General features: G+C 35.7%; 1 protein-coding gene across 1 annotated transcript in view; it reads right to left on the bottom strand.

Moving 5' to 3' along the window:
• The window catches only part of ATAD2 (ATPase family AAA domain containing 2), a 61,598-nt gene that overhangs the window by 46,010 nt on the left and 1,582 nt on the right, over nt 1-14,006 (bottom strand). The window contains exon 2 of the mRNA XM_045805692.2: nt 4,213-4,361. Coding sequence (XP_045661648.2) covers nt 4,213-4,361 — 149 coding nt within the window. The remainder of the gene's footprint in view (nt 1-4,212; nt 4,362-14,006) is intronic.

The raw sequence follows: 14,006 nt of genomic DNA, 5'->3' as shown, positions 1-14,006 counted from the left end.
TCTCTTTCTTTGCTTCTTGCCTTTAGGGGAATGGGAGCACCTTTCCCCTTCAGGGGTTGGTAAACTTTTCCTTAAACAGTTGGATAGTAAATAATTAGGTTTGTGAGTCATACAGTCTTTTGTCCCACAAAAACTTTAACAATAAAGCAGGAAAACAGCCATAGGCAGAATGAATGGATATGGCTGTGTTCCAATGAAACTATAAAAACAGGTGCCTGGACTTTTGTCAACCTCAGCAAATCTGATAAAAGCTATGGATCTTTTCTACCTAGAAAACTGCATACACACATACAAGTTTATACATTATTTCAGAGGTTTCATGTGCCCCCTGAAAACTATGATTACTGGACCCTAGTTAGGAACTCCAGAACCAAGGAAATATAGATCCTGCCCTCAGGTACAGTTGCTCAAATCTTTCTATATTATTCCCACAGTTTTGGCCTCCTGGTCTTTGAACCTCAGATAGAAAACAAAACGGATGGAGGGACACAGAAAGGAAGTAAGTAAAGATATTTACTACAGTCAGGCAAACTAGCAACAGCAAAAAGGGTCACCCTGATAAGAAGCAGGAAACTACATAAAGCAAAATTCAACAATATTGAGGGCCAGTTTATCTAAGTCTTATACAAACAGATCCTAATGCTATCACTATGCAAAATAACAGTCTTTGTAATAATGATCTGAATACACAGATTATTTTTTAATAATCTCCACAGAAGACATAGAAATGGCCAATAAGCACATGAAAATATTCAATGCTATTAACCATCAACGAAATGTAAATCAGAACCACAAAGAGATACTTTCACACCCACTAAAATGGCTAAAACCAAAACGACTATGACAAGTGTTGATGAGGATGTGGAGAAATTGGAACCCTCATACGCTGCTAATGGGAATGTAAAATGGAACAGCTGCTTTAGCCAACTATTCAGCAATTCCTCGATGTTAAGTTACCATTTGACCTAGCAACTCGCTCCTAGGTATACACCCCCATACAATCAAAACCCTATGTCCACATAAAATTTGAACACCAGTGTTCACAGTATCATTCAAAGTAGAACAATCCAAATGTCCATCAACTAATGAGTAAACAAAACATGATAAAATGATGCAACGGAATCTTACTCAGCAAAAAAAGAATGAAGTGCTGACAGATACTACAATAAAATGAACCTTCAAAACATCAGACTGAGTGAAAGAAACCAGACACAAAAGGCCACAAATATGGGGCACCTGGGTGGCTTAGTTGTTAAGCGTCTGCCTTCAGCTCAGGGCGTGATCCCAGAGTCCTGGGATCGAGCCCCACATCAGGCTCCTCCGCTGGGAGCCTGCTTCTTCCTCTCCCACTCCCCCTGCCTGTGTTCCCTCTCTCGCTGGCTGTCTCTCTGTCAAATAAATAAATAAATAAAATCTTAAAAAAAAAAAAAAAAAGGCCATAAATATGATTCCATTTATATAAAGTGTTCAGAATAGGCAAATCCATAGAGACGGAAAGTAGATTAGTGGTTTCCAAGGGGCCAGTGGGGAGGGAGAAGGAGGTGGGAGGTAACCTAACAGGGTTTCTTTCTGGGGTGATGAAAATGTTCTGAAATTGGATTGTAGTGATGGTAGCACAATACTGTGAATATTCTAAAACCACTGAATTATACATTTTAAAATTATGAATCTTATGGTATGTGAATTATATCTCCATGAAGTTGTTATTTAAAAACAATTTTAGAGATGCCCGGGTGGATCAGTTGGTTAAGCATCTCACTATTGATTTCAGCTCAGGTCATGATCTCAGGGTTGTGAGATCCAGCCCTGTGTCAGGCTCCTCACTGGGTGTGTAGTCTACTTAAGATCCTCTTTCTCCCTCTCCCTCTTCTCCTTCCTCTCTCTCTAATAAACATAAATAAAAATTTAAAAAAATTTTTAAAAGACAGCAATTCAATATATTTTAAAAGGAATCAAATTTAAAAATACCAAGTCACTCATCTTTAAATCTAGATTGAAAAAGCACTTATTTTAATATATTCCTTTAATAGCTTTTGAACATAAAGGGCAGCACAATGTTTCATAAACTTGAGTAAAGTACATATACTTTTAAAGGTAAAGACTTTAAGGACTTCCAACATTAAATTCTTAAGAGTTCCTTTTTTTTTTTTTTAAAGATTTATTTATTTGAGAGAGAGAATGCATGTGAGAGCGAGCAGGGGTAAGGTCAGAGGGAGAGGGAGAGAATCCTTAAGGAAACTCCCTGCTGAGTGCAGAGCCCGATGCGGTGCTTAGATCCCAGGCCCACAGACCATGACCTGAGCTGAAATCAAGAGTCGGACGCTTAACTGAATGAGCCACACAGGCACCCCCCCAACATTAAATTTTTTATGACTATGTACAAGCCAAACTGAGGGAAATTAATTTACATTTTATGCAAATAAAATAAAACCAACAAAACCACTAACAAAAATATTAACATAGGAGGTCTTGCTGAAATAAAATAGCCATTTGCTGTGTGAAATTGGTACAGACGGCTATCAGTTTCTCGAGTTTGGTATGTTGTACGTCATCTTTGTGGTGTATCATGACTCAATTCATCCACTTGTCTTTATTTCAAGTGCTCCAAACCTTCAGTTGAACAGCATGTCATGACATCACATCCATGGCTTCCTCTTCAAAGCATTTATGTATCAAGGTCAGACTCAGTTTTTATCACATAAACCTGATCTAACTCAAGCAGTACTAGGCTGGTGCCAACTTAGTTGTAAACACCAACGTAGGCCCTGAAATTTTATGACTGTTCTCTAGAAGGTAGCAATTTAGATGATCCAGAATGTTTACTTTTTCTTCAGATCATGAAATAAAGTTTAAAATTCTCAGAGAGAATCCACAGGCCATTTTCTCCACGCCAAAAAGACTTCAAGTTTCAGAAATACTGGGATAGCTTAAATTGTATTTCATCAATTCTGTAAGTTGTACATTTCCCTCCATTTTAACATCTTCTGAAATTGGGATGTTTTAAAATTGATGGAATGTCTTAGTTTAACTTTCAGTGTTTTCTTCTTTTCTACTGTCTCATATAAAACAATGAGTGTTTCAATTGCTACTATCTTGGATCCCATGAAATACAGAGGTAAATATACCATAAATAATGGATGAAATAATGCAAATTTAAAAATATATAATGAAAGACTATTTAAATAATATTAACAAAGAACAAACTTAAAAGGTTCATGATATCACTTATCTGGAAAATATGTTACACAAAATAATCAAAGTCTACTTAAGAATAGGAGGACCCTAGGGGTGCTTGGCTGGCTTGGACAGTGGAGCGTGTGACTCTTGATCTCAGGTCATGGATTTGAGCCCCACACTGGGTGTAGAGATTACTTAAATAAGTCTTAAAAAAAAAAAAAGAGTAGGAGGGTTCTAGTCTTATAAGTTACTATGAGACATTTCTTTATGAGAAGAATTAATGTATATGAGAAGAATTAATGTATAAAGCAATGACTTCATCAAAGACATTTTATTCTAATTGGCACCCCCCGCATTTATGTCAGACCCACCAAAGTGGGAGGAAAAGTGAAGGTTTTTAGCTAATTAGATTTAAATCTGCCCCAAACCAAACAAATTCAAGTTCCCTGAATTACCTAACGACTTAATTCACTGAAAGTAATTCCTTGAGTATTAAAGTAGATGGAATTCATGCCATCTACCTCAGGGCTCTTGAGAAATGAAATTTGAATATGTACAAATCATCTAGTCCTCTTAGACAAGTAAAAAAAAAAAATCATGTTCCACTTCCTACGTGAAGACTGCTTTTAGAAGCACACCAATACACAAATTCATAAATGACTCAGAATTGATGGAATACTTGATAGCAAGTGATGAGAAAAGTAACTACTATTTCGAATAAAGGCTTTGTATTAAGTATGAAGCAGGATCACATACAAGCAAGTTAAAATCACAAAGTCACACAGATAAGTAGTTATCAAGCAACTTTGTCAGCTGCACTCACACGTATCACAAATATTATCTTTGAACAAGAAAATAAAAACAAACTGGGTACATATTAAAATTTTAACTCAATAATATTCATTTGTGGCACTTTCATTTCAAATTACATTTTGTGACCCTGGAATCTTGATGATTGGGCAAGAATACACTTAAAAATTAAACACAAATTCTAAATTACTTTAAAATTATTAGCATTCACCCATCTTGTTTTACCTTGTAAAATGCCTTCCATTAGCGTGTTTCTCTGTTATTTCCATATTCTTATCAAAACTAGAATCTGAAGAATTCTGTGCATTTTTTCTCAAAGACCTTAAAGAACGTGTCCGGCGGTAGGTTTCAACTTCTTTAACTGAAGACCCATCCTTCAAGAAAAATTGAGAAAGTGATCAAAATTCCCAAGTTAAACTCCTTCTAAGAGTTTTCTTTGATTACAAGTTTGTAACAACTGCTTTTTGTGCAGCATGATTCTGTATCTTCCCAAGAAACTACAGTATTTAAACTAAATAATCATTTTATGATAAACACATGTCAGCAATGTCTATGAAACAGATAATATAAGATTTATTGATGGTTTATAGCTCTATTTCATAGCAAGTGGTCTAGTAAAGTTTCCCCCAACTGTACAAAAAGTTGTAATAGTTCATAACACTGAATACTCCTTTATTTTAAGGCTACAGAAATTAGAAAGATACACAAACCATTGCCTGCCAGGCAACCACTGGCAGCAACTTTAAAATAACTGGGCCACCAGAAGTGTAATTTGGGCTTGGATGATAAATGGAGTTACTACCACCTATTTCACAATTTCACCCAGATGATGCAACACTTGAATTCGAAGACTGTTTATGTACGTTAACCTGCTGTAAAACCGCAGCGCTCTATGTGACTTTATTACTGCTCACTAGACTAGAGTTTCTTTTAGTGGCTGCTTTATGAGCTACAGAGGTTCTGTCATAAAGTATTCAAAAGTTCATACACATCTCTCTGAAATCATATAAAGGCTACTTTCACATAAAAAGAGAAGGTAAAAGTACCTACCAACTCTAATTATATGCCGTACCACTCTGAAAATCGATAATTTTAGAAAAACAGGCAGTATTTTAAAAAACCTGCAACATTAGTATACCCTCCCCCTTAGGCTGGCTTTACACAGTCATTTCATTTTGTTTTGAGCAGAATATTTCGCTGATTCACAAGCAAAATAAGGATATTTAATCCACAAGGATTTGTGTTAAGAATTAGACAGGTACTGGGGCGCCTGGGTGGCACAGCGGTTAAGCGTCTGCCTTCGGCTCAGGGCGTGATCCTGGCGTTATGGGATCGAGCCCCACATCAGGCTCCTCTGCTGGGAGCCTGCTTCTTCCTCTCCCACTCCCCCTGCTGTGTTCCCTCTCTCGCTGGCTGTCTCTGTCAAATAAATAAATAAAATCTAAAAAAAAAAAAAAGAATTAGACAGGTACTTCATAAAACATGAGTGATATATATGGCTTGTTAATCACTTCTGTCAGTGTACCTATATGTAAGGATGTTTGAAAAAGGAGTATCTACTCTTTTAGGTAGGTGTATTATTTTTTAAATGAACACCTACATCTTAGATAGGTGTAGTATAACAAGACTTCCTAAGAAAAATTTTATGGGAATCTATTTCCAGATTTTTAACTTCCCTACGTACCTTTTCTTAAAACTGATCTGCCAGAGAAGGCATCCTCTTTCATTTACCTTTCTCTCATTTTACAAAAGAAAGTCATCTCTCTCACTCATTCTGAATCTTTTTTTTTATATTATGTTAGTCACCATACAGTACATCCCTGGTTTTTTATGTAAAGTTCGATGATTCGTTAGTTGCGTGTAACACCCAGTGCACCATGCAATACGTGCCCTCCTTACTACCCATCACCAGCCTCATTCTGAATCTTAATCTTACTTTTGTGGACTGCCTCAAGGCCTTAAAAACCTCCCTAAAGCCAAACAAAGAAAAACACGAAGGTTAGGTGTTAAGAAATGAATGACAAAGCTCGGCAACAAATCCTTTCCTTTGTGAGGTGGTTTCTAATTCTCTGCTTTCAACAAAATTGAAAGGAGACCTAATCAAGCTAAGAGACCATGAAAAATAATTTTGGCAAGTGTTTTTTGGCATATAAGCCAGGAAAACTGAGTGGCACTGCTAAACTCCTTTCATTACTGTCTACTTATTTATATGAACAATGTTTCTCGGAGCTTACATTTATAAAAACAATGGAACTGATGCCAAACACTGTCTTCAGCAGTAAGTTCCTCCACAGATGTATGATCAATGGGGCGGGGGGACTTCAATCAAATGAAATCCCAATGAAATCTTACTTTCTGTTTCATCATTTTTAATCAAATAAGTATGCTTTTGTTGTTTGCATCAATTGAATATTGTAAGTTGTATTTTCTTAGGGCCTTGTGATCACAAAAAAGTGTAAAAATTTTCAAATTTTGTTTTACAAGTATGAAAGGATACTTAATAAATTACATTTAAGTATAAAAATAGACCAAGATAAAATGCTGTGGCTTACATGAATTGGAAATACAAATTAAAAGAGGGAAAAAAAGAATCAAGATAAAATTTCTGATTGCTAAAGGAGCATGTTTATGTATTATGTTTTTAATGTTCCAAGACAGGTATCAAGTAACTATGGTTTTTAAATTCCGGTGGATAAAAAGACTGATCCAATAGTTTTATTTTTTTAATGTCAACACTAAAGAATGACTGAAATGATCTGCTTTCTAACTATTTAAACCAATGGGGATGGGGGAAACCTTAGATAGCAAAACCACTTTAAGGGAAACCTTAAAAATGTACAAGAGAATACAAAGCTAAAAATTTAGACACTCTTAGAAGAAAGCATAGCGGAAAACTTTCATTACATTGGACTTGGCAAAGATTTCTTAGATATGAAACTGAAAGCACAGATGATGAAAGAAAAAATAGATAAGCTGGACTTCATCAAAATTACAAACTTTCGTGCCAAGGACACTATCCACACAGTGAAATGGAAACCCATGTAATAGAACGCATTTACAAATCATGTATCTGACAAAGGATTGATAGCCATAATATATAAAGAACTCCTATGTTTTAACAACAAAAAACAAAAAATGGGCAGAAGACTTAAATAGACATTTCTTCAAAGAATATACACAAAGGGCCAATAAACACATGAAAAGATGCCCAACATAACTAGGCATAGAGAAATACAAAATCAAACCCACAAATGAGATGTCACTTCACACTTGTCAGGATGGCTATTAAAAAAAGAGAAAATAAGTGTTGGCAAGGATGTGGAGAAACTGGAACCCTTGTACATAGCTGGTGGGAATGTAAAATGGTGCAGCCACTATGGAAAATGATATGGCAATTCCTCAAAAAATTAAACACAGAATTACCATATGATCCAGCAATCCTACTTCTAGGTATATAGTCAAAAGAAATGAAAGCAGACATCTGTATACTCCTATTCACAGCAGCATTATTTATAATGGCCAAAGGTAGATGCAATCTAAATGTTCATTGATAGATGAATGGATTAAAAAACTGTGGTACTCACAGCAGAATATTATACAGCCTTGAAAAGGAAGTAAATTTTAACACACTGATACAACAAGTATGAACCTGAAGACATTATGCTAAGTAAAGTAAGTCAGTTACAAAAGGACAAATATTGTATGCTTCCTCTTATATGAGGGTCCAGGGTAGTCAAATTCATAAACACAGAAAGAAAGGTAGTTGTTAGGTGCTAGGAGAAGGGAAGAATGGGGAGATATTTAATGGGTACAGAGTTTCAGTTTGGGAACATAAAAATTCTGGAGATGGATAGTGATGATGGTTGCAGAACAAAATGAATGTACTTAATGCTACAGAACCATACACTTAAAAATGGTTAAAATGGCACATTTCATATTATTTACAATTAAGTATCACAATAAACAAAGAAAGTAAATATCACCATATTCCTGGGGATAATAAAAATGGTTTGTTTCCATAGGAAAAAGGGGAGGTGCTAACTACTGGGAAAAAAGATTCCCTGAAAAACTTGGAAGATTTAATTTTATAAGTGGTATAAGTGAATCTTTGATTTGCATAGTGAGTGGCTTTGATCATACTCTCTAAATAAGTACTAGGCATCAAGAAAGGCTTTCCTTAACTGTGTGGGGGAAGAAAAAACAGGTTCTTGGGGAATCACCTATATAAAGGTATACACTAGAAAAATTTAAAATAATAACTTTCAAAAATATTTCTTACAAAAGCAATTTAAAAATAAAAGCAATACATGCCTATTATAATGGGAAAAATGAAGAAATGCACAAAGATGAAAGTGTCACTCTTAACTCCAGCTACCCATGATAACCACTGTTAACCTTCCGGTACATAAACTACTCTTTTCCTATGCAATCATACTCACATGACTTAAATTGGGATATTAATTATGTTTTGTAACTTTTTTCTAGTAATATAAAACATTTCCCCATGCCATCAAATATTATTTCAAAAATCTTTTAAAATGAATGAGTAGGGGTGTCTGGGTGGCTCAGTCGGTTAAGTGGCTGACTCTTGGTTTAGGCTCAGGTCATGACCTCAGGGTTGTGGGATCGAGCCCCCCCCCCCCATGGGCTCTGCATTCAGCAGGGAGTCTGCTTGGGATTCTCTCTCTCTGCCCTTTCCCCTGCCACTCTCTCTCAAAGATTTATTTACTTATAATAAATCTTTAAAAACAATAATAAAATGAATAGTATTCCAGCTATTACATGAATCAATTTAACAAATTGCTTAATGTATATTTAAATTATCTGCAATTTTTTTGTGTTATAAATGCCTCTGGATGAATTATCTTGTATACATCTGATTTCCTAAGGAAACTAGCACAGTTATTAAACCAAAATCACATTTTAATATAGCTTTCCAAATAATTCTGAAGAGGTAAGTTAAATGTCAATTGGTAACAGTAATTAACACTGGATGACAAAAATGAGGACTTTCACTTTCTATTTTTTACATTTTTACAGTGCTCATTACTAGAAAGAATTTTCCTAAGAAATAAAAAACAAAAGGAAAACATACTTAATCTGAAAACCAAACCTGGAAATGCAGTGTCCTCATTTATTCTTTTGCTAAAATCTTAAATATTAAGAGCACTGATGGATCTTCAAAAGTGAAGTTTTAAAAGAGGAAAAATATTTTGTTAGATTTTTAAGTCTCTTATAATCTTGCAAAATCAGTTAAGTTTGTAGACAAGATGCAACTACAGTAACAAAAGCTTTCCCCAAAGTAGACACAATTGTATAATAGAAATATACTAATATGTTGTTTTCCCACGAAAGACCAAGCTTATCCAAGCTTTAAATTCGTAACAAAAAATATGTATGTGGGTCAGTTGGTTGAATCAATTCAAGTATCAATCCAACAAATGAGGTGCAAACAGGATGTTTTAAACCACAGTTAAATATGCATCCATACATAGGGCACCTTGAAAACGTGATCAGAATATTCTAACCCAGGGGTGCCTGGGTGGCTCAGTTGTTAAGCATCTGCCTTCGGCTCAGGGCGTGATCCCGGCATTCTGGGATCGAACCCCACATCAGGCTCCTCCGCTGGGAGCCTGCTTCTTCCTCTCCCACTCACCCTGCTTTTGTTCCCTCTCTCGCTGGCTGCTCTCTCTCTCTGTCAAATAAATAAATAAAATCTTAAAAAAAAAAAAAAAAGAATATTCTAACCCAGTATAGCTGTGAGATCCCTCCTTAGCTTCATCTTGAAACACAGGTGTGATCAAGTCTTCACCACGGATCTTTTCCACAAGCTCCATCAATTTGATTTCTACTTCTACAGCTCTTACAATAGCCCCAAAACTATCTCCCAAAAGTTAATTCCAATGGCCTCTCCTCCACCTCATTGATTTCTATGTAGCTGATCACTCCCTTCTTTAAATGTTTGGTCCTTTGATTCACATGATACTCTTTTAAAAAACATAATTCATCCTTTTCTCAATCCTTAAAATATAGCCATTACTTCAGATCTTAAATATATTTGTGTTCTGCTATGTTTTCTATTCACCTTCAAGAATTCAACTACCACTTTTATGTAGGTGACTCCCGAAGATATATAGTCTTAACTTCTCACCAAACTCTGGCATATTCCCAATGGTCTACTGCTCACTTCTTCAGCTAGAAACAACACTGCCTTCCCTGTCTGTATCTAAACAACTCTCAGACCCTTTGCAGTATTATTTGGCATTTTTTTCTCTGTTCCTTCTAGTATCACCTTAATTTAGCCTCTAGTTTTCCCTGCTTTAGTCTAATGTGATAATAGTATACCAATTAAGAGCCCAAACTCTCTAACGACAGACTATCTAGGATTGATTCTTGGCATGTCACTTAGAGCTGTACAATCTTGTCCAAGTTACATAAGGTCTCTGTGCCTTGACTTCTACATCTGCAATGAGGATAATAATAATAATTACTTAATAAGGCCAATGTATGTGTATATTAGGTACCATGCCTGGTACACAGCAAGTGCTATATAATTGGTAGCTATTAATAATATAATCTTTTAACTGGTCTTCCAAACTCCACATTTGTTGACTATAATCCAACTTTTTTTTTTTTTAAGATTTTATTTATTTATTTGACGAGAGACAGCCAGCCAGATAGGGAACACAAGCAGGGGGAGTGGGAGAGGAAGAATCAGGCTCCCAGCAGAGGAGCCTGATGTGGGGCTCGATCCCATAACGCCGGGATCACGCCCTGAGCCGAAGGCAGACGCTTAACGACTGCGCTACCCAGACGCCCCGACTATAATCCATCTTAAACACTATTTAGTCAGATCCCTGTTCTAAAAGTTGCAACTTCTAAGCATAAAATCAACTGCCAGTCTTTAACACAAACTGACAAAAATGGACTACTATTATTACATCAAAACAAGTACACACTCTTGAATTCAGAGCAGCCATGTCACCCAACTTCAGGATGCAACAGTCATAGCAACATGTCAAAATATCCCAATTTATGCTTTGTGATAATTCACTAAGCTGAACACTTTTCATTTTTCTTTGTTGTGTTATACACGAAGTTTTAAAAAATCTCCCATATGTTGTACATATCAGTGTCATTTACAGTACTTTTCAAACTTTTAAAATAGACAACTTAAAAAAGTACCTTTTACATACCACAGCATATTTTATTTTACCTAACATATAGAAAAATAAAAGTGTACATAAACACAACCTAAAAGTAATGTACACTCATCGTCCCACTACTATCCATGAGAGACTATTCCCTACTATTAGCATGAGAACAACCCTAAATTTAATGAATCAACGAACCTCAGACCCATGAAAGCACAGAAATAGGCAATGGCTAGTCTGACTCTGGAAGAAAAAGAAAGCACAGAAGGGGCATCTGAATGGATGAAAATGCTAGATCTTGTGATCCAATTAGGATGAAAATAAAAGTTTAAGAAACAAAAAAAAAAAAAAAAAAACAAATTTAAAACAAAACTTCAGGGAACCCATACAAGTCAGGAGGAAAAAAAAAAAACAAAAAACCAAAAACAAGCAAACCCTTAAGCCCAGCTGATTGAGATCATATTCAAAATGTAGAAAGGTTAATAAATAGGTGACTCTAAGTGCCTTCAGAAATTGAATATAAGGTCAGTTTCCAAGATGAGATAAAGAAAAATCCAAGTTAACAAATTAATATGAATAAATTTAACCATCTTTAAAAGTAACTTATCCTAAAAAATGATCTGTCAATAAATATGGAGAAGAAAATGATAAAGAAAGGGGGGGTAATCAGAAGGGGGAATGAAGCATGAGAGACTATGGACTCTGAAAAACAAACTGAGGGCTTCAGAGGGGAGGGGGTGGGGGAATGGGATAGGCTGGTGATGGGTAGTGAGGAGGGCACGTATTGCATGGTGCACTGGGTGTTATACGCAACAAATGAATCATGGAACTTTACATCAAAAACCAGGGATGTACTGTATGGTGACTAACATAATAAAAAATATTATTATAATAAAAAAATGTAGCTGAGGAAATAAGAATACCTAAATACAATCAGGGTGATCAGGAGTTAAGTTTCTGAAATGCATGACTGATATAAAAAGCAAGCTGTAATTAAATCAAATGTATTGCATGTAAACCCCCAAATTAGAAAATATTCCAATCACAAAGGTATGTTTCATTTTTGGTATTGGTGGGCTTTGACAGCATGAACACATTACCCTTCAGGGCTATCCATTTCTTTTGATCCAATCCCATGCTAAGTAACCCTTTGATTATAATTTGGTTTATTGAGAATTTAAAAAAGACAGAATTACTATGTTTCAAAAAGGTATAATCCCTAATACCTTTGGAAAGGTAGGGAAATCCTAGCCTGGAAAAAAAAAAATCCCTTCCACCCTAAAAAAACCCATCTGAGTGTTAACTGCTCAGCCATCACATACCCCTGATATGGCAAGAATGGCAAACAGTCTCTCTATATCGATGTGTTAGTTCTCCTCTGCTAGACTACGTTCCTTTAGACCAAGGATAGTTAACGAATATTTATTATGCCCCTAGTACACTCTAGGTTCTATTCTAGGTCCTAGAAATATAATACTGAACAAAAGTTCAAAATCCAGAACTGTACAGAGTTACATTCTGACTTAGGGCGAGATAAAATATTTAAAAAGTAGAAAGTTAATAGAACACGTAATAAGGTAATAAGTTATAAGGGAACATAAAGCAGAGTAAAGAGGCATGTCAATAAGAGTGATCTGTAATTTTAAATAAGGTGGTGAGGGTAAGCATCACTGAAAAGGTAAAGTTTTAGCAAAGACTTGAAAGAGAGATTCCTAAGTTCTCCTAGGTAGAATCTGGAGCTCTATCGCTTATTATAAAGGTAAATTTGAGCATGCTATTTAGGGCTCCGTGTCTCGGTTCTCTCACCTGCAAAACAAAGATTGACCATACCTACCTCATAAGGTTAGGAGGATTGAGTTAATAATTATGAAATTCTTGGAAAATGTTAAGTACTTTGAGTTCTCAGATTTTTTAAAATTAAAAATGTAAAAGGTAAATTAGGAATGAATCATGCAGATATTCAGGGGAAGAGTATTCCCAACAGAGGGGAGAACAAGTACAAAGGCCCTGGTATTCCACGAGGCAGCTAAACCAACAGAGCTGGAATAGACTAGGTTTTGCAAAAGGGAAAATGGAAGAGAATGTCATCATAAAGATAAAAGGGTGTCGGGCTACTCCCAAACTTTTCAACTTTTACTCTTAGAGATTTTTGAGCAGAGGAGTGATCAACTGTTTCTGACTTTCATAAAGATCACTATAAGCTATACTGAGAACTGACAGTTGTGGAAGGCGATCATTATATACAAGGGTGGAAAACCAGGTGGCCAGTCAAGAATCCATTTAAAAAACCTAGGGAAGCGATAATGGCTTGGACCAGCATGGCAACAATGAAGGATCTGAGAAGTGGTCAGATTCCAAATACACTTTGAAAGTAGAGCCAACAGAATTTGCTAACATGAAATGAGAGAAGAGTCAGGACTCTCAGGTTTTTGGCCTGAAGAAATGGAAAGATGGGAGTGGGCATTAAAATTGATTGTGGTCTTAGTTGCTGACAATGACTGAGTCCTAACTATATGCCAAGCGCTCAGGTAATCTCGTTACATGCATCATCACATTTAATCCTCACTATGCACGTGGTATCACCTCTTTTAACAAGAGTAGATTATTGATAAACTGAGATTCAAAACTACCAGTTTTTTAAATTATGTTATGTTAGCCACTATATAGTACATCATTAGTTTTTGATGTAGCGATGACAGTTGTTTTAAGCGCCTATGTTACTTAATCAGTGCTCAATACATCATTACAGTCATAGGATCTAGCACTGTCCATAAAATAAGAAATATTCAGTAAGTATTTATTGAAATAATTAGATTTTCTGAACATAGGTAAGTTAAGGGATCCGAGTTTAGTGCAGAAATGTCT

Source organism: Ursus americanus, chromosome 9 (genome assembly GCF_024610735.1).
Source record: "Ursus americanus isolate L20-20 chromosome 9, mUrsAme1.1.p, whole genome shotgun sequence".
In the NCBI taxonomy this organism is placed as follows: Eukaryota; Metazoa; Chordata; class Mammalia; order Carnivora; family Ursidae; genus Ursus; species Ursus americanus.
This window is presented reverse-complemented; position numbering and strand designations above follow the sequence as displayed.